We start from the raw sequence: 20,166 nt of genomic DNA, 5'->3' as shown, positions 1-20,166 counted from the left end.
TCCGAGAGGAACAAGGCTAAGCAGCTATTATGGAAGTATGCCTCTACCTTTGCGTTGACAAAAGAGCACCAAGGAAGAACATCAGTGGTGAAGCATGAAATCAATACAGCAGACGCGCGACCCATTAAACAGCCTCCAAGAAGTGTTCCCCTGGCCAAAAGAGACGAGGTCCAGAAGCTGATAAGTGAAATGGAAAAGAGTGGTGTAATAGAACCATCGTCAAGTCCATGGTGCTCCCCAGTGGTCTTGGTCAAGAAGAAAGACGGAAGCACCCGGTTTTGTGTGGACTACCGAAAGTTAAATGATGTCACCAAGAAAGACAGCTATCCGCTCCCAAGAATCGACGACACATTGGACACATTAGCCGGGACGTCATGGTTCTCCACCCTCGACCTGCAGAGTGGGTACTGGCAAGTAGAGATCGCCGAGAAAGATAAGGAGAAAACAGCGTTTGGCGTTAATGGGGGTCTCTGGCAGTTCAATGTCATGCCATTCGGACTCTGCAACGCCCCGGCTACATTTGAAAGGCTGATGGAGCGTGTGTTAAAAGGGCTGCAGTGGAAGTCATGCCTCATATACCTGGATGACATCATAGTCATGGGACGCAACTTCGACGAACACATCAAGAATTTAAAGGATGTTCTTCAGCAGCTTTCGTCTTCAGGCCTCAAGCTGAACCCAAAGAAGTGCAGTCTCTTCCAACGAGAGGTGAAGTTCCTGGGGCATCACGTGACGCCGGAGGGCATATCGACGGATAAGGAGAAAATTCAAGCCGTCAGAGATTGGCCGCAGCCCCGAAATCTCCATGAGCTGCGAAGCTTTCTGGGTCTCTGCACCTACTACCGTCGATTTGTCCCAAATTTTGCCAACATCGCCGCCTGTCTACACCGCTTGACGCAAAAAGGCCAGAGGTTTCAGTGGGGCAACGACCAGGAAGAGGCGTTCAGTAAACTCAAAGACATGCTATGCAGAGCCCCCATTTTGGCATACCCTATACCTGGCGGAAAGTTTGCTCTGGACACAGACGCAAGTGCGTGCGGCATCGGTGGCGTCCTTTCCCAGGAAATTGATGGACAGGAAAAAGTCATCGGGTACTACAGCCGGACATTGTCGAAGCCTGAGAGGAATTACTGTGTGACGAGGAGAGAGCTGCTTGCTGTCCTTGAGAGCGTTAAACACTTCCACAAATACCTATATGGCCAGCATTTCCTGCTGAGGACCGACCACGCTGCTCTCCAATGGTTGCTGCAGTTTAAGAATCCGGAAGGTCAACTAGCCCGTTGGATCGAGAGGCTCCAGAGTTATGACTTCAGAATCGAGCACCGAAAAGGCGGAAAGCACGGTAATGCTGATGCCCTGTCTCGTCGGCCATGCAAGGTAGAATGCAGGCATTGCTCAAAGGCTGAGAATAAGGAGGATATCGTTGATGTCCGACTATTGCAGTTTGAGTCGGGTGAAGATTGGTCGACGGAACAACGAAGAGATCCCATTCTGGGCAAAGTAATTTCGGCCATTGAAACGGGCAAGCGACCTAGTCGTAAAGAAATTACCTCCGAAAGCCCTCTTTTAAAATCCTATTGGGCCCAGTGGGACAGTCTACTTATAAAAGATGGCTGCCTATATCGCAAATGGGAAAGTGAGGACGGTAAATCTCACCGGAACTTGATCGTCGTCCCAGACTCCAAAATAAGAGATGTCTTGTCGGAGTTTCACGATGGGCCAAGTGGAGGACATCTTGGCATAGCAAAGACCGCTGAAAAGGTAAAGCAGAGATTCTACTGGGTCGGCTGTCAAAAATCCATTGCCGACTGGATCGCCAATTGTGAAAGGTGCATAAAAGCTAAAGGTCCAACACGGAAGAGTCGAGGCTACATGCAGCAGTATAATTCAGGAGCCCCTTTTGAAAGAATCGCAATGGATGTAGGTGGACCGTTCCCCACAAGCGACTCTGGGAACCGGTATGTCTTAGTGGTCATGGATTACTTCAGTAAATGGCCGGAGGTTTATGCTATCCCAAATCAAGAAGCCAGGACAATTGTGGATGTGTTCAGCAAAAATTGGATTTGTCGCTATGGTGTTCCATCTGAGGTTCATTCCGATCAAGGTAGGAATTTTGAATCAGCGATCTTCAAGGAAATGTGTGACTCCTACGGAATTAAGAAAACCAGAACGACGCCCCTACATCCACAATCAGATGGCATGGTGGAAAGATTCAATCGCACCCTTGAAGAACATCTACGGAAAGTCGTGGACAGTGGCCAACGAGACTGGGATGAGCATATTCCAAAGTTTTTATTGGCTTATAGATCGGCCATTCATGATTCCACATCCCGGACCCCAGCCAAAGTTCTGTTCGGAAATGAATTAAAGCTACCTGGCGATTTGATATTCGGCGCTACCCCAAACGACGATGTGAACCAAGATGAAGACAGCCAAAACTCTTTTAGTAAAGTCCACGATGCAGTCCGACATCGAATAAAAATGGTTAGCAACCGCATGAAGGCAAGGTACGATCGAGCAGCAAATACCGATGGGTTTCAAGAAGGGCAACTGGTACTATTGTTCAACCCACAACGAAAGAAAGGACTATGCCCCAAATTGCAAACGCACTGGGAAGGACCCTACAAGATTGTCACGAAAATAAATGACGTCGTTTATCGCATCCAGAGGAGCGACAGTCCCAGGTCGAAGATGAAAGTTGTGCATTTGGAGCGGCTGACCCCCTACGGAACGGGAACTGTGCCTATTCGGGACGAACAGGCTTAAGCGGGGGGCAATGTTACGAATATAACTTTAGATTTAAGTTAATTTAGATGAATTCCGTTAATTTAAGAATTTGAATTGTAACGTAAATTTCTACTACGCAGTTTATTTGAATAACTTCACAACAACAACCACTGTATAGATTTTTCTACATCCTTCCATTTCCCTCTTTCATTTTCTATTTTGTTATTGTCGTACAATTCTTGTTAAACGTCCTTCCTCTTTCTTTGTTATTCCCTCGCCTGTATATGTGTTGTTGTTATTCCTCTTTCTTTGTTATTCCCTCGCCTGTATATGCGTTGTTGTTATTCCTCTTTCTTTGTTATTCCCTCGCCTGTATATGTGTGTTGTTATTGTAAGTTTGTTTACTCAAGTTTGTTGTTGTTATTGTTCACTCAGTAAGTTTGTTGTTGTTATTGTTACTCAATGTGTTGGTAGATTGTTCGTGATCTAGGTGTTACCAGATCGTCTAGAAACTTCTGTAGCGACAGGCAGGGCTCATATAAATAGAGGGAATGGAAAGGCAGTGAGTCAGTTGTGAATCAGATCGCGAATTGAAACCGTCGTGTAAAGTAAAGTGCAAAGTAAAGTTGTGTGAATAAAATCATTGTAATAATCGTAATCTGAAAGAACCTGCGTTTTATTTGGTACGAATTGTATCGGGAAATAAAACAACGTCTACACGGGATTTAGTAAAATCCAAGAACGTAACAGTATGTTCAGGTATTAAAAATGGGATACATCGATATAGCACCCATATAGCGGAATCCGCGAATATTCGGTATTATGGGGACTTTTGACACGTTTTTCGATATGTGCCAATATTTAATGAAAGTTCCCCCATTAATCGGTATTTAAGGGAATTTGGGCACATTTTTGAAACAAATTGGATGTTACCACCAACAAATTGGATGTTACCACCTACCAAAATATCGGTCCACATTTTGGTATAATCTCTATATATCGATACCTCCCAATTTTCGGTATTTTGAGGGTATCAGATAGTCATTCGAATTGGTTGTAATTTGTTATTTTGGGATGTCATTGACTACGAAATCTTACTAAAAAAATATTATCAATATTGATCCACTTGTTAGGATAGCCCCCATTAAGGATACCTTCCAAATTTTCGGTATGTTGCAGACATTTTTCAGCCAAAATAAAGGAAAGTACACTTTGATACGCCAAAAAGTGCGTCATTGAGATATTGATTTTAGGCCGTTTCAGACAATTTGGAGTCGATTTACAAATGTCCGTGCATCTGTCTATCCGGTTGGTGCGCACGTCAATTCTCGGAGTAACCGATTTCATGTGATATGACGACAGTCTGGCTGGATAGGGGAAACTCGAGACCCCGTCTATCTCCCCTATGAGGCTCCTGACCCGCCCGGTATTGCCATAGACTGATATTTATCCTGATTCCTGCCTCCAGAAGTAAACAGAAGCCTTATAGGAATCCTCGGAAGTCAAACTGGGACAAATTCAAAGCCAAAACAGCAGCCTCAATCCCGGGTCATAAAGATCTCATAACGGGCGAGGATGTATAGCAAGCTGTGAACAATGTCACGGTCACTAAGGCTTCATGTCCTTCAACGTACCCTGGGAAAAGATCTCAGCCGGCTACAAGCATACAATAGAGCTAGTATAGTGAGTCAATCGAAGGAATCAACGAAGCGATCATAGTACTATATAAATATCCTAAATCTATAGGTAGTATTAAGCAAAGTGACGGAACGTGGACAGACTCTGGTATTGAGACTCTTGATCTTCTATGGTAAACCCACATCCCTGGTTGTAAGGACCATAATGAGGGTGCGCACCAGCATATGTTTCGAACGAGGGAAAAGGAGAAGCTGATAGAAAACACTGTAAGCTACCCTAAACTAGTATGGGCGATAAATAGTTTTCAACCCTTCAAATCGCCTGATCCAGTTGGTATAATACCGTATATACTATAAACTCAAAATCAGTTCTTGATTGCAAGTCCGCTCTGAATGATACACGACAGATAGTTAACATATGTTGGGTTCCAGGACATAGTGACATTGAAGGGAACGAGATAGCCGACGAGCTTGCTCGAGGGGGCTCACAATCGTCCAATCTTCCGACTGAGAGATCTGTGCAACCACCCATTGGCTATTTCATTGGCAAAATCCGCTTGTTCTACGACGAGGTAGTTCAATCTTCCGATTGAGAGATCTGTGCAACCACAGATGTTCTACGACGAGGTAGTCGATAACAGATGGTCGAGAACATGGTTGCAGAATCTCTAAAGATATCTGGGGGATTACTCTGTATTGCGTTGCGAAAGCCAGTGCGATGCGAAAGCTAAATGCGTTAAGAGTGCAATTTGGTACTCTGTATCGTTCACGCAAACGCATTCGCAAAATAAATCGAAAATAGGGCAACACTGGCACCACAAAGTAAACAATAACGAAGAATGACAAAAGGAAACGTCAAAAAATTTTAAATGAAAACATATTTTTATGTAGTACGAGTGTTTTTTTTTTTTTAAACAAAAATGATGAACCAACTAAAAAAAAAGAATTTTAAGAGATCGATCAAATGTACTCTACCTAAGTGAACACTGGTATGAAAATAGAAGTACGAATAATGTGACAAACGTTTTCAAATATTTAATTTTTATAAATTTTTACAAAATGTTCGTCTCAATAAAGATGCGTTTATGTTTTTAATAAACGCTATTAAAAATGACCTCGTCGTTCCAAATAGATCCACAGCAATTCCAACTCCAATAAAAGTGGCCACTGCTTTGAATTTGCTTGGACAAGGTGGTTATTAACACCAACCTGTAAATATGCATTTTTTTCACCAGCAACATCTCTTACAGGAGGTCCATCTGAATTAAGGTCATCATCCAGTTTTCTCTACAAATTTTTGGCGCGTCGTTTCGCATTTGAACTCTGCAACTGGCCCCTTGCCAAATCGCTGTGTTGCACCATAAAATCTACTAAAGTTTGGAACTGACGGTGCTGAGTCGTCAACAGTAACTTTTTTTGGCTTTCACCCAAAATAATTATTAATTTAGATATAAATAAAAACTTTAATTGTGCTTACTTACATGTTTCGCTTCATTTGCGTTTGCTATTTTGTTAACGCAAGATATTTGCGTTTAACGAACGAGTTTGACATGCGTCTTCGTATTACAGATTGCGATGATGCCACATTTGCGTAAAGTAGATGCGAAAGGAGATACGAAAACGAATTAGAGAGTACCAATTACGCGATGCGATACAATTTTTCTTACGCATCGCAATACAGAGTAACCCCCCTGGCCTGATTTCTCTCGCCGAAGAACTTCTTCGCTGTTGTCACATAATAAGAGAGAGATCAAAATCATTGTGGGGATCATAACAGGTCACTGCAATATTAGATCTCTCACTTCGAAATGGGACTCCGACGGAGAGGATTACTGTAGTCTATGTGAGAACGAAAGAGAGCTAGAAAACAATAATTTTAGGATGGGATCTGTCCAAGCCTCGGGTACCTCTCCTACAAAGTGTCAAAATTTTCAAATTTTATAAATCCAACATTAGACGAATGAAATATCCGATTTGACCAAAACTACCAATCTTAAATTTAGTCCGAAGATCGGACCCATCAGTCCACTCATACGGGTACCTCTCCCACAAAGTGTCAACAAATTTAATATTTCATTCAAACTTAAATCAAGTTTGAAGATGGTACACATCGGTTCACTAACACAAAATGGTTAACATAACATATCTTTAAAATCCCTACATGAATTTGTTCGTGTAAGGCCATGAGATTTTGAAAGTCTTCTAGCTATAGAAGAGCTTCAAAAGATCTCCTATCTATAGAACTTCAGAAAATCTACTAACTATAGAAGAGCTTTAGAAAGTCTTCTTGCTATAAGAACATCAGAATGGCTTCTAGCTATAGGTCTTCTAGCTATCGAATAGCTTCAAAAGGTCTCCTATCTATAGAAGAACTTAAGAAGGTCATCTAGCTATAGAAGAACACACAATAAAAAGCAACCCGAACATCAACTGGTTTCAAATTCCAAATTTATCCAATAAAACACTCCACTTTCATTTTACAAAGGGTTTTCGTTTTTTATTTGTTTATTGGTAAGAGAGTTTTCGAACATACAATTACAATAAGATCTTTTATAAAGATCACAATTAAAATCGAGTTTTTTTGTTTTGTTTAATAATACGTTGTAATTAATAATAAGATTGATAATTGGTTTTGAATGCCAAAAAATATTTGTTTTAATTGGGCATTTGGTGATCGTTTTCGAACATTAATTAAATACATTTTTAAGAAAGAGAATTAGTAATATTTTATATAAACGATGTGTATATAAGAATATCGTGTTAAACTCTAATAAATGATTAAACCGAGGCAGTAAGAAAAATAAAAATTATCTGAAAATTAAAAAAATTAATTGGAAAGAATTGAAAAGGAAAAGGTTTTACAGTGATACCGTAGGTTGTTTTTGCAATATAGCTATTGAAGTTCAGTAGTGGTTGGGATATTTCCAAAAATGTAGAGGTAAATAAAGGGCGAAAAAGAACAATAATCGCAGCTTTTTTTCTTTTCTTATAAAAAATAACGTTAACACAACGAATATGTTTATTTTATTGGTTTTTAATGCATTCTTGTTAGATCCTCAACAATTTTTATGACATCATCAACATCGGCCTCCTTTTTCTCGCCATTCATTGTTATCTGAAAAAGGGGTTTTAAATAATTATTTAATTATTCATTTACAGATATTTCCGAATAACTTACCTCCAAACCCTGTACACACTCCTTCATTTTGTCACGACTCAAATCGAGAAAACTTTCAATTAAATCACCATCAATGAAACCCTCACATGGTTCAGTTTTCTGTGGCGTCTGATAGCTGCGATAATACGAATGATCGATTTTACCCACGGACTTGATGACATTTGTCAAACGATCTTCCAAACTATGAAGGAACTCATAAAAGTCTTGTGGTATTTGGGTAACAATACCAATGGCACCCATAACGGTGCCATATAGTACGCACCCCTGATTTGGTGTTGTACGTTCGCCAACATTTTGCATAACCAGGGAGTCGTGGCGGAACACATTTACATAATCACCCAAATGGAAACGACCAACTTCGGGCAGTTCGGAGCGCAATTCATCCGTTGTGGCAGCACTAAAATGAAGATATTGTTTGAGAGAATTTTGATGGATTCATATTGGCTTCAACTTACCTATCCTTTTGCAGGACAAACAAATTGCCATTATCCTCGGAACCCAAGAAAGTATCATCGTCCAATATTTCAATGGCTCTCATAAATTTGGGATCACTGTCACGGGCTATATCTATGAATATGCCCTCCATTTGTTTGTGCTGCAGCAAAGTCATGGAGCGCATAAGATCTCCAATTAAAATGAAATCACCTGGAATAGAGGAAAATAAAGAAATTATGAAATTGTAATGGAGTGGCAACAATTCAGACCTCCAGAACAATTTTCGTATTTATAAAAGTTTCAGAAGGTCTTCTAGATCAATAAGAATTTTAAATATTAGCTAGACTGCCAGTAGGTCTTCTATGTATAGAAGAGCTTCAGAAGATCTTCTAAAAATTGAAGAGCTGCAGAAAGTTTTCTAGCTAAAGAATAGCTTCGGAAGGCCTACTAATTAGAGAAGAGCTTCAGAAGGTCTCCTAACTATATAAAAGCTTTAGAATGTCTTCTTACTTTAGACGAGGTTCAGAAAGTCTTCTAACTATAGAATACCTTCAGAAGGTCTTCTAACTATAAAAGAGGTTCAGAAGACCTTCTAACTATACGGGAGCTTCAGAACGTCTTCTAACTATAGAATAACTCCAGAAGGCCTACTAACAAAACAAATATAACAAAAACTTCAATAGATAGTAAAAAATTTTCTAAATCTTATGCTCCATGTAAATTCGGAGGTTTACCACTTGTATTGTTGACCGCTTTTGCAACTTCATCTCGTAGGTTTGACGGTTGATCAGACAACATATCGGTCTTCATTGATAGGTACTTTAATTTATTAGAAACTACGGGTAAAAAAGTTCGGTCCTTGAAAATACAGTTGGGTCCTTGAAAAAATATATTCTTTAAAAATCCACGCCTTAAATGGTCCTTGAAAAGTCGTACTTTAAAAAATCCACGCCTTAAATGGTCCTTGAAAAGTCGTACTTTAAAAAATCCACGCCTTAAATGGTCCTTGAAAAGTCGTACTTTAAAAAATCCACGCCTTAAATGGTCCTTGAAAAGTCGTACTTTAAAAAATCCACGCCTTAAATGGTCCTTGAAAAGTCGTACTTTAAAAAATCCACGCCTTAAATGGTCCTTGAAAAGTCGTACTTTAAAAAATCCACGCCTTAAATGGTCCTTGAAAAGTCGTACTTTAAAAAATCCACGCCTTAAATGGTCCTTGAAAAGTCGTACTTTAAAAAATCCACGCCTTAAATGGTCCTTGAAAAGTCGTACTTTAAAAAATCCACGCCTTAAATGGTCCTTGAAAAGTCGTACTTTAAAAAATCCACGCCTTAAATGGTCCTTGAAAAGTCGTACTTTAAAAAATCCACGCCTTAAATGGTCCTTGAAAAGTCGTACTTTAAAAAATCCACGCCTTAAATGGTCCTTGAAAAGTCGTACTTTAAAAAATCCACGCCTTAAATGGTCCTTGAAAAGTCGTACTTTAAAAAATCCACGCCTTAAATGGTCCTTGAAAAGTCGTACTTTAAAAAATCCACGCCTTAAATGGTCTTGAAAAAATATTCTTTAAAAAATCCACGCCTTAAATGGTCTTGGAAAAATATTCTTTAAAAAATCCACGCCTTAAATGGTCTTGGAAAAATTGTCTTTAAAAAATCCACGCCTTAAATGGTCCTTGAAAAAATATTCTTTAAAAAATCCACGCCTTAAATGGTCCTTGAACAAATATTCTTTAAAAAATTCACGCCTTAAATGGTCCTTGAAAAAATATTCTTTAAAAAATCCACGCCTTAAATGAAGGTCCTTGAAAAAATATTCTTTAAAAAATCCACGCCTTAAATGAAGGTCCTTGAAAAGTCGCACTTTAAAAAATCCACGCCTTAAATGAAGGTCCTTGAAAAAATATTCTTTAAAAAAATCCACGCCTTAAATGGTCCTTGAAAAGTCGTACTTTAAAAAATCCACGCCTTAAATGGTCCTTGAAAAGTCGTACATTAAAAAATCCACGCCTAAAATGGTCCTTGAAAAGTCGTACTTTAAAAAATCCACGCCTAAAATGGTCCTTGAAAAGTCGTACTTTAAAAAATCCACGCCTAAAATGGTCCTTGAAAAGTCGTACTTTAAAAAATCCACGCCTTAAATGGTCCTTGAAAAGTCGTACTTTAAAAAATCCACGCCTTAAATGGTCCTTGAAAAGTCGTACTTTAAAAAATCCACGCCTAAAATGGTCCTTGAAAAGTCGTACTTTAAAAAATCCACGCCTTAAATGGTCCTTGAAAAGTCGTACTTTAAAAAATCCACGCCTTAAATGGTCCTTGAAAAGTCGTACTTTAAAAAATCCACGCCTTAAATGGTCCTTGAAAAGTCGTACTTTAAAAAATCCACGCCTTAAATGGTCCTTGAAAAGTCGTACTTTAAAAAATCCACGCCTTAAATGGTCCTTGAAAAGTCCTACTTTAAAAAATCCACGCCTTAAATGGTCCTTGAAAAGTCCTACTTTAAAAAATCCAAGCCTTAAATGGTCCTTGAAAAGTCCTACTTTAAAAAATCCAAGCCTTGGATGGTCCTTGAAAAATTCTACTTTAAAAAATCCACGCCTTGGATGGTCCTTGAAAAATTCTACTTTAAAAAATCCACGCCTTGGATGGTCCTTGAAAAATTCTACTTTAAAAAATCCACGCCTTGGATGGTCCTTGAAAAATTCTACTTTAAAAAATCCACGCCTTGGATGGTCCTTGAAAAATTCTACTTTAAAAAATCCACGCCTTGGATGGTCCTTGAAAAATTCTACTTTAAAAAATCCACGCCTTGGATGGTCCTTGAAAAATTCTACTTTAAAAAATCCACGCCTTGGATGGTCCTTGAAAAATTCTACTTTAAAAAATCCACGCCTTGGATGGTCCTTGAAAAATTCTACTTTAAAAAATCCACGCCTTGGATGGTCCTTGAAAAATTCTACTTTAAAAAATCCACGCCTTGGATGGTCCTTGAAAAATTCTACTTTAAAAAATCCACGCCTTGGATGGTCCTTGAAAAATTCTACTTTAAAAAATCCACGCCTTGGATGGTCCTTGAAAAATTCTACTTTAAAAAATCCACGCCTTGGATGGTCCTTGAAAAATTCTACTTTAAAAAATCCACGCCTTGGATGGTCCTTGAAAAATTCTACTTTAAAAAATCCACGCCTTGGATGGTCCTTGAAAAATTCTACTTTAAAAAATCCACGCCTTGGATGGTCCTTGAAAAATTCTACTTTAAAAAATCCACGCCTTGGATGGTCCTTGAAAAATTCTACTTTAAAAAATCCACGCCTTGGATGGTCCTTGAAAAATTCTACTTTAAAAAATCCACGCCTTGGATGGTCCTTGAAAAATTCTACTTTAAAAAATCCACGCCTTGGATGGTCCTTGAAAAATTCTACTTTAAAAAATCCACGCCTTGGATGGTCCTTGTCGTACTTCTACTCTACTTTAAAAAATCCACGCCTTGGATGGTCCTTGAAAAATTCTACTTTAAAAAATCCACGCCTTGGATGGTCCTTGAAAAATTCTACTTTAAAAAATCCACGCCTTGGATGGTCCTTGAAAAATTCTACTTTAAAAAATCCACGCCTTGGATGGTCCTTGAAAAATTCTACTTTAAAAAATCCACGCCTTGGATGGTCCTTGAAAAATTCTACTTTAAAAAATCCACGCCTTGGATGGTCCTTGAAAAATTCTACTTTAAAAAATCCACGCCTTGGATGGTCCTTGAAAAATTCTACTTTAAAAAATCCACGCCTTGGATGGTCCTTGAAAAATTCTACTTTAAAAAATCCACGCCTTGGATGGTCCTTGAAAAATTCTACTTTAAAAAATCCACGCCTTGGATGGTCCTTGAAAAATTCTACTTTAAAAAATCCACGCCTTGGATGGTCCTTGAAAAATTCTACTTTAAAAAATCCACGCCTTGGATGGTCCTTGAAAAATTCTACTTTAAAAAATCCACGCCTTGGATGGTCCTTGAAAAATTCTACTTTAAAAAATCCACGCCTTGGATGGTCCTTGAAAAATTCTACTTTAAAAAATCCACGCCTTGGATGGTCCTTGAAAAATTCTACTTTAAAAAATCCACGCCTTGGATGGTCCTTGAAAAATTCTACTTTAAAAAATCCACGCCTTGGATGGTCCTTGAAAAATTCTACTTTAAAAAATCCACGCCTTGGATGGTCCTTGAAAAATTCTACTTTAAAAAATCCACGCCTTGGATGGTCCTTGAAAAATTCTACTTTAAAAAATCCACGCCTTGGATGGTCCTTGAAAAATTCTACTTTAAAAAATCCACGCCTTGGATGGTCCTTGAAAAATTCTACTTTAAAAAATCCACGCCTTGGATGGTCCTTGAAAAATTCTACTTTAAAAAATCCACGCCTTGGATGGTCCTTGAAAAATTCTACTTTAAAAAATCCACGCCTTGGATGGTCCTTGAAAAATTCTACTTTAAAAAATCCACGCCTTGGATGGTCCTTGAAAAATTCTACTTTAAAAAATCCACGCCTTGGATGGTCCTTGAAAAATTCTACTTTAAAAAATCCACGCCTTGGATGGTCCTTGAAAAATTCTACTTTAAAAAATCCACGCCTTGGATGGTCCTTGAAAAATTCTACTTTAAAAAATCCACGCCTTGGATGGTCCTTGAAAAATTCTACTTTAAAAAATCCACGCCTTGGATGGTCCTTGAAAAATTCTACTTTAAAAAATCCACGCCTTGGATGGTCCTTGAAAAATTCTACTTTAAAAAATCCACGCCTTGGATGGTCCTTGAAAAATTCTACTTTAAAAAATCCACGCCTTGGATGGTCCTTGAAAAATTCTACTTTAAAAAATCCACGCCTTGGCCTTGGATGGTCCTTGAAAAATTCTACTTTAAAAAATCCACGCCTTGGATGGTCCTTGAAAAATTCTACTTTAAAAAATCCACGACTTGGATGGTCCTTGAAAAATTCTACTTTAAAAAATCCACGCCTTAAATGGTCCCTGAAAAGTTCTAATTTAAAAAATCCAGGACTTAAATGGTCCTTGAAAAGTCCTACTTTAAAAAATCCACGCCTTAAATGGTCCTTGAAAAGTCCTACTTTAAATGGTCCTTGAAAAATTCTACTTTACAAAATCCACGCCTAAAATGGTCCTTGAAAAATTCTACTTTAAAAAATCCACGCCTACAATGGTCCTTGAAAAATTCTACTTTAAAAAAATCCACGCCTTAAATGGTCCTTGAAAAATTCTACCTTAAAAAATCCAAGCCTAAAATGGTTCTTGAAAAATTCTACTTTAAAAAATCCACGCCTAAAATGGTATTTGAAAAAATATTCTTTAAAAAATTCACGCCAAATACAATCCATGACTGTAATGGCCCTTAGGAATTATTTTAAAATATGCACATTTAAGGCGTGCATATTTTATTTTTGCGCTTAAAAAATATTCTTTACACTTAACCCTATTCTATCAATGTCAACAAATTCTCATCCTGAATCTCTAGATGGTTGTTTATTTTGTAAATGACCTCTAGACATCTGTGAAATCTGTAGAACCCTTTTTTATCTATTCCATCCACTTCGAAATCTTATCCAAAAACGTGTATCCTCTTACCTTTGGCCTTCAAACATAACACCGTTATATTCTTTTGTATATTACACTCCATACGCAATTCCTTCTCGTTAGTCCATTCGTAGAGGCGAACAAAACTATTGATACCAGCCAAAACTTTGCCATTAAATTCCACCATCGAATAACAGCCACCATCAATTTTCGTTTCAGCCACTTGCGTCAACTTGCCATCATGATAATGGAATATGATGATACGACCAACACTGGGTTCCGGTTCATCGGCATATAACAATGCCGTAGAGACGACATAATACGAATTTGGATCATCACCCAACTGGGCGGACATAATGGACATAATCGATTCGGACGGCATAAATTGATGAGCATGTAAAACTTCAAAGGTGTTCTGATCGATAATCAACAGATTACTGATGTCCAATTCTTGACCAATTTCGGCATTTGTAGTTGAGGTACTGCCCGCACCGGGTTTGGGTACAATATTCGAGGCGTATGTGATATTTTGTGCCTGTGTCGATGCACTGGCCTTTGTTGGCTTAGGGCCACCTCTACCCTGGACATCGATACGCATTGTGGCCACGGCAAATGTCTGTGAACTTTCCTGATAGGCAATACGTCGTGGGCCCTCACCCAATGGTACCGTGCGAATATGCAGCTTTTGAATTTCATCAATTGTTCCAATTATTACCGAATTCTTGGTGGCCAAAGCCAAACTATCTGGATAAGCTTGAGCATTCAGGGAACACATATGATTCACTTCTTTGAGATTGACATTTGAAAAGACCAACTTATGATTCGACGAATAGATCACAGTGGGACGATCCGAACAAGCAAATACATTTGTGGTGGCGAAAGATTTAAATGTTCTCAATGTTGTGGGCTGGGTGCCGAGTGTAACTCGCTTCTTGTCGCTCAAACTGCCACGTTTATCGTTCATTATAAAATAGAACATGGAACCATCACCCAAGGCGCAAAGTAAATAATGTATTCCCTCAAATGTTGTCATCAAAATCGAACGTGGTATAATTTCGCCGCCCAATTTCTCGGTGTGACACACCTCCAAATCCGGTAGGGTTAACACCACGGCTGATATATCTGTCCAGAGGCCAACAGCCAATAGATTTGCACGCGTATTACCCTCACCCAAAGGTGTTATATCCAAACAAGCCACTTCATATTCCAATGTTTTTTGGGCCCGCTGTACCAATTTTTCATCTTCGATTTCCAAATAGTAGACATCTCGTGCCGAGGCAATAACAATTTGTTGGGTGTTACAACTAACAACGCCAATACGTTTGCCTGCCGGTGGTTCCCATTCATAGACTAAATTTTTGGTGGTACTTTTAATAAGGCGTACAGTCAAGGGGGTTACTTGAATGATCTGGAAATGTTTTTTTACAATAAACAAATCTTTTGAATTAGGCAATTTTCAACTAACTTACCTGATCATGATCAACATTGGCACAATGGAACGTCTGCTGATCGCTGAGGAAACCGGCAATATCTGTCTCCTCCACCTCTTCACCGGTCAATGTTAGAATACGTGTATGTCCCACAAATGCCAAGACCAATGTATTTTCATAGTTACTATCATCAATGCCGACTTTCAAAGACCACATGCCCTTGATGCCCGGCAAATCAATGCAAGCATGTTCCTGGATGCCAATGCCGATTCTAAATGATAAAAAAATAATTAAATGGTGTATAAATAAAATGGTTATTTACCTTATAATCCTCAGTGAACCATCTTGGAAGGTACCCGAACATGTTATAATTTGTCCTTGACCCTGACGATCTAAATCGACAACAGCCAAATCTAAGATCGGTGCCAAATTTGTGAAATTCTCCATTGGTATAACATAGGAGCCATTTTCATTGGGTGTGGTACTCAATCGGACAAGTTGTGAATCACCATGTTTGGAGCCGATAAAAAGGAAACCATTATCCAAATATGTAATACATTCAGGGGTAGATATTTCACCTGAAATTGTAAAGGTAAGAAAAGATTTATTAAAAAAATCACGCATTTAATGGTCTTTGAAAAATTGCATTTTAAAAATCCACGCCTTCACTGGTCCTTGAAAAATTTTAAAGATCTACGCCTTTACTGGACCCTGAAAATTTTTATTTAAAAAAATCCACAGCTTTACTAATCCCCGAAAAATATAATTTTAAAGATCTACGCATTTACTGGATCCTGAAAATTTTTATTCAAAATAAATGCACAGCTTTACTAATCCCTGAAAAAATATTATTTTTAAAATCCTCGCCTTTACTGGTCCCTGAAAATTGTTATTTTAAAAATCCAAGCCTACTCTGGATTGGTTTTCTAATATTATCAATATTTAAGGATGGTGTTTATTTGTCTTACCTAATAATTCCACTTTAATTTCCCTTACAGATGAACACCCTTTGCCATTATCGGCCGTCTCCAAAAACAACATAAACAATTGTCCATACATATTGCCCAGTAAATAACGTTGTCCTTTACTATCCACACGAGCATAACAATTGATGGTACTTTGCTAAAAATAGAAAAATAAAATCATTTCATACTTTGTATTAGTAAATTTTGAAAATAAAAAATAATAGTACCTTAAATGTTGATGGAGCAACAGCAAGATAACTATTTCCATCATGATAAACAATCGATTCACGTCCAATAACAATAGCTCCACCTGAAAAGTTATAACATTTTTATTTGAATTTTTAAAATGGTTTGATTTGTTTTTAAAATTATTTACCCAATGGTGTAGGTACTGGTATTAACATGGTAGCCTCTGTCTCCACATTATCTTGCTTCCATGCGATTTTCATAAATTCCTTGTCCCGCAAGTTAATTTCATGTGTCTTAACATGACGACCATCATTATCTTTGTGTATGACAATTATTGTGGGATTAATGCAGCCATAAAGAAACTCCACATCGTAGACATTCAGTTCATCCATTCTGGAAAACAAGAAAGTAGAAAAAAATTAAAAAAAATGTGTGGTCAGGAAATTTCTCATATGAACATGAAAAACGCGACCTCCTTCGAAAAAGTCAAATTTTGTGAGAAAGCGATACCACAGGATCGAGACCGACATCTAAATACCGTAGAACATTTTTAAAACAAAGTCAAAACGACGTTACTATCGAACTTTTTCTACCCTCCACCAAATTACAGCCACATATGATGGAAGTATATTGCTGCTATGTGGTGTCTCTGGTCTACATAGCGAAATGCCTGATATGGACCTACATCCACATTTTTCTGCAAGGTTCTACCAATTTGGAACATGTATGCAGTACCTTTAAAGTTCCTATAATTACGCTGGCCATTTTCTGCCATCGTGTATTTTTACTTCGAGATCCCGATGTTCAAATTTTGCATTTACGATTGGAAAATTCCAGAAAATTTTTATTTGGAACACATTGAGAACCCGATATGCCAAATTTAAACCACTTAAGTTGGAAAATGCATATTGTGGACCTTGATTCCTACAAAAAAAAAAAAAAAGCGACAGAATTTTTGTTTACGGACTACGCCAAAACATGGGCTATATATACAAATTGTTCGCGAGGGCCTTAAACTTATCTAAAAAGCAGGAGATCTTCATATTGGGATTATATCAGAACATGACCCTATATTTTCGGTGAGAATGTCTTTTAGCACCCGTCAATGCAAAATTGAAAATTACACGCATATATGTGCAAAGGATCGAAGATTTTATATGGACCTACACTGAACAATTTCCACGAGGAGGTTTTTACGCATTGAAAACGCGAAATGGATACTTGTGGACATGTAGATTGGAAAATACATCTTATATAATCTTAAAAAGCGGATCTTTATTGGGGACTATGTCAAAAAAATCAATGTCTTCTACAAACTGTGCCTTTTATAGTTGTTATATCAGCTTCGTGTGGTTTTTGCCTTGAAATCTGATATTCTACAGCAAGTTCTTCTGCTAATCGGAACAGAAAATCTTTCTGTGAGATATTTTCTCCTGTTGTGTTTTTGTACAATATCCAGCTATTGATTCCGGCTAAATCTAAGATATTTAAAAAACACTTGAAGTGGCCATCTTCGGGAACCTGCTTTCACTGTATACTTTCTTGCCATTTAATCAGTGAAATCGACGCCAAATTTAGTTTTAGTATAAAACGATGCAACCCAGAGAAATACTTGTACAAATGTTATCAGTTGTAACAGTTCTACGCTTCATGGTATACGGTTCAAGAAGTTTCATAACGACAAATTCGCTTAGGGGGTTGATGCATTTCGAGTCTCGTTTTTCCTAAATACGGATAGCCATTTACTACATATTTCGTCTCTACATCAGATGTCAACCAAAATGTTATCCCAAATGTATGCATTTTGTTTGGCATATACTGAGTAAACCTACATCTGGCCTTCGATGGAAAAAGCTGCAAATTCACTGTTTTCAATAAATGTATCCCAAAGTGCTGAGACTAAAACGAAATTGTCTGTTTGCAACGTTTGACTCCTCTGATTTCTTTTGTCGAAACGAATGTATCGCAGAATCTCAGTAAGGTCCTGTCCACTCATAGTACTGAAGAAAAATTATGGTGCCCACTAGTTGTTCAACAAATATTGAAGCTTCGAAGTATTTCCGTACGCCTAACGTGCATACAGTACTGCAAGAAAGGCCTTCAATTTTCCTTGCGCAATAGCGAATTTTTCCCAAAACTCGAGTGCCTTCTAACTGTGTACAATTTCGTATATGTTTCAAAATATGGTTGTCAATCAGTAATAGGAACGCACTACTTAGATTCCCGTTCATAATGTTTCTTTCAGCATGTGCTTTTGGCCCGGGTACATCTTTGAAAGCACTATGATCTGGTAGTTTGCCCGTAACATCATCCTCTTTAATTCTCGTCCAAATAGTTCCGTCTGAAGCAATTTCAGTTTCCTGATTTGGTACGGTGCTTCCACCTTCGTTTTCTGGACTTCTTCTACACTCCAACCCTGTCCATATTTATATTTTTTACCCATAATTATTTCTAGAAAATAAGTAGACCATCCTTCCTTTTCCAAATATATCCTAATTTAACATTTTGATGTCCTTTTTTAGTTCTCCAACACATCCGATCTTTTTTACATCATTTCCATGTTATTTCATAATAATTTTTAAAAGTTTTCACACTCACCTTAAATTTGTTGCCTTCAGCTCACTGGTTTCCTTGTCCAAGGGTATAATGGTAAACAGACCCATATACAAACACATACCAATAACACGTGCTTTAGGATCGATGACCGCCATTACTCCACCATCGGTGGGTAGACTATATTGATGGGCGACATTGCCATGTGCTTTGGTCACCACACTAATTTGATCGCCGATCATGCGGCATTCCAATATCATTACATTGTAACGATGTGTGAGAATGAATAATAAATCCTTTTTGCTGTCCTAGAAAAACAAAAAACCATCACAATTACATATAAAATTGCAAAAAAGCATGAAATTTACCTGAGGACGAAAATGTTTCATCACCGTAATTTGCCCATAGATATTCACTTCCTTGAGGGGTCTCAAACCTTCCGGTGTAACCAAATCAATTTCCAATTGGCTATTTCGGGCAATAATCAAGTTCAAGTCTGTGGGCGATGTAAAATTGCCTGGGAAACAACAACAAACATTTATTACTCCTCCCTTTTAAACATATTTTTTAGATTATCGGCCATTGAGTAGCGGCATGTTTGCAAAATGCAATGAATTGTGAGTGCAAAGATGCTACTATTCTGTTCCAAACTATTGTACTCACCGGTAACACAGGCAACAACGGCGGTTGGCTTTTGTGCCGTGACCACATAATGATATTGAGACATATTTTGCACCGATGGATCAACTAATTTCGTGATAAACCCGCTCCGTTCGTCTGCTATTTTGTGCAAATTATCTGCAAAATACTTATTTTGGTACGGCACTTTTTCTGCGCGGCTCGCTGTAAAAATATTTTACCAATTAGGTTTTGTGGTGTTGCCCAATTGTTTTTTTACGCCTTCGTTGTATGGTGATAAGAGTTGCCAAGACACAAAGAAAGCTTTTCAGTGTATACATTAGGGTTTTTGGCAATACATCAAGTTTTTATTTTATGGTAAGGTAACAACAATTATACGAGGTACGATGTAGAAGTACAACAAATACAGGGTTAACCACTTCGTGATTTCAAAAATAAATGTAAAAAAGACACATATATAAAATATTTTTATGACATAACAGAGTGAATTGATAAATTTTCATCTGTCGGTGTGTCTGTCTGGCTGGTGTGCACGATAACTCTCGAAAAGAGTAACCGATTTCATCCAAACTTTGCATATCGTAATATTTTTCCAAGTTTCAATGATGGGGAACATCGGATGTGAAAATGGTCAAAATTTTGCTGAAAATAAATTTTATAATATGTGAACTGACTATCCGATTTGAATCAAACCGATGAATATTTCAACGATGACTGTATAATTTTTAAAGATGGGACTTATCGGGACTTATATTTTGAACCTCAGCATTCTGTGTCCCGTGCACAAAAAAGGAAACAAGACTATATGTGCCAACTACAGAGGCCGCACCAGATCCT

The 20,166-nt window shown here is 38.0% G+C and overlaps 1 protein-coding gene across 1 annotated transcript; it reads right to left on the bottom strand.

The window, feature by feature from the left end:
* Window positions 1-7,390: 7,390 nt before the first annotated feature.
* On the bottom strand, window positions 7,391-19,417 carry LOC133337165 (DNA damage-binding protein 1-like). Its single transcript, XM_061545420.1, has 12 exons — window positions 19,354-19,417; window positions 19,059-19,207; window positions 18,736-18,998; window positions 16,325-16,530; window positions 16,176-16,258; window positions 15,952-16,105; window positions 15,306-15,561; window positions 15,023-15,254; window positions 13,605-14,961; window positions 7,998-8,187; window positions 7,543-7,939; window positions 7,391-7,479 (listed from the first exon to the last, which is right to left on the bottom strand). Exons 1-12 carry the CDS (start codon window positions 19,415-19,417, stop codon window positions 7,399-7,401), a joined length of 3,432 nt encoding a protein of 1,143 aa, XP_061401404.1. The 3' UTR covers window positions 7,391-7,398.
* Between the last annotated feature and the right edge of the window lie 749 nt (window positions 19,418-20,166).

Source organism: Musca vetustissima, unplaced genomic scaffold, assembly GCF_032173495.1.
Source record: "Musca vetustissima isolate MV318-11 ecotype Yass unplaced genomic scaffold, APGP_CSIRO_Mvet_v1 utg128334, whole genome shotgun sequence".
In the NCBI taxonomy this organism is placed as follows: domain Eukaryota; kingdom Metazoa; phylum Arthropoda; class Insecta; order Diptera; family Muscidae; genus Musca; species Musca vetustissima.
The sequence above is the reverse complement of the archived record's forward strand: the minus strand, read 5'-3'. Positions and strand labels throughout refer to the sequence as shown.

What these genes read in the sequence shown, in the direction of transcription:
- LOC133337165 (XM_061545420.1), bottom strand. Translation starts at nt 19,417, where the DNA reads ATGTCTCAATATCATTATGTGGTCACGGCACAAAAGCCAACCGCCGTT. An exon ending in TTGCTCCATCAACATTTAAG is followed by an intron (nt 16,106 to 16,175) that starts GTACTATTATTT and finishes TTCTATTTTTAG; the next exon opens with CAAAGTACCATCAATTGTTA. An exon ending in AGTGTGTACAGGGTTTGGAG is followed by an intron (nt 7,480 to 7,542) that starts GTAAGTTATTCG and finishes CCCCTTTTTCAG; the next exon opens with ATAACAATGAATGGCGAGAA.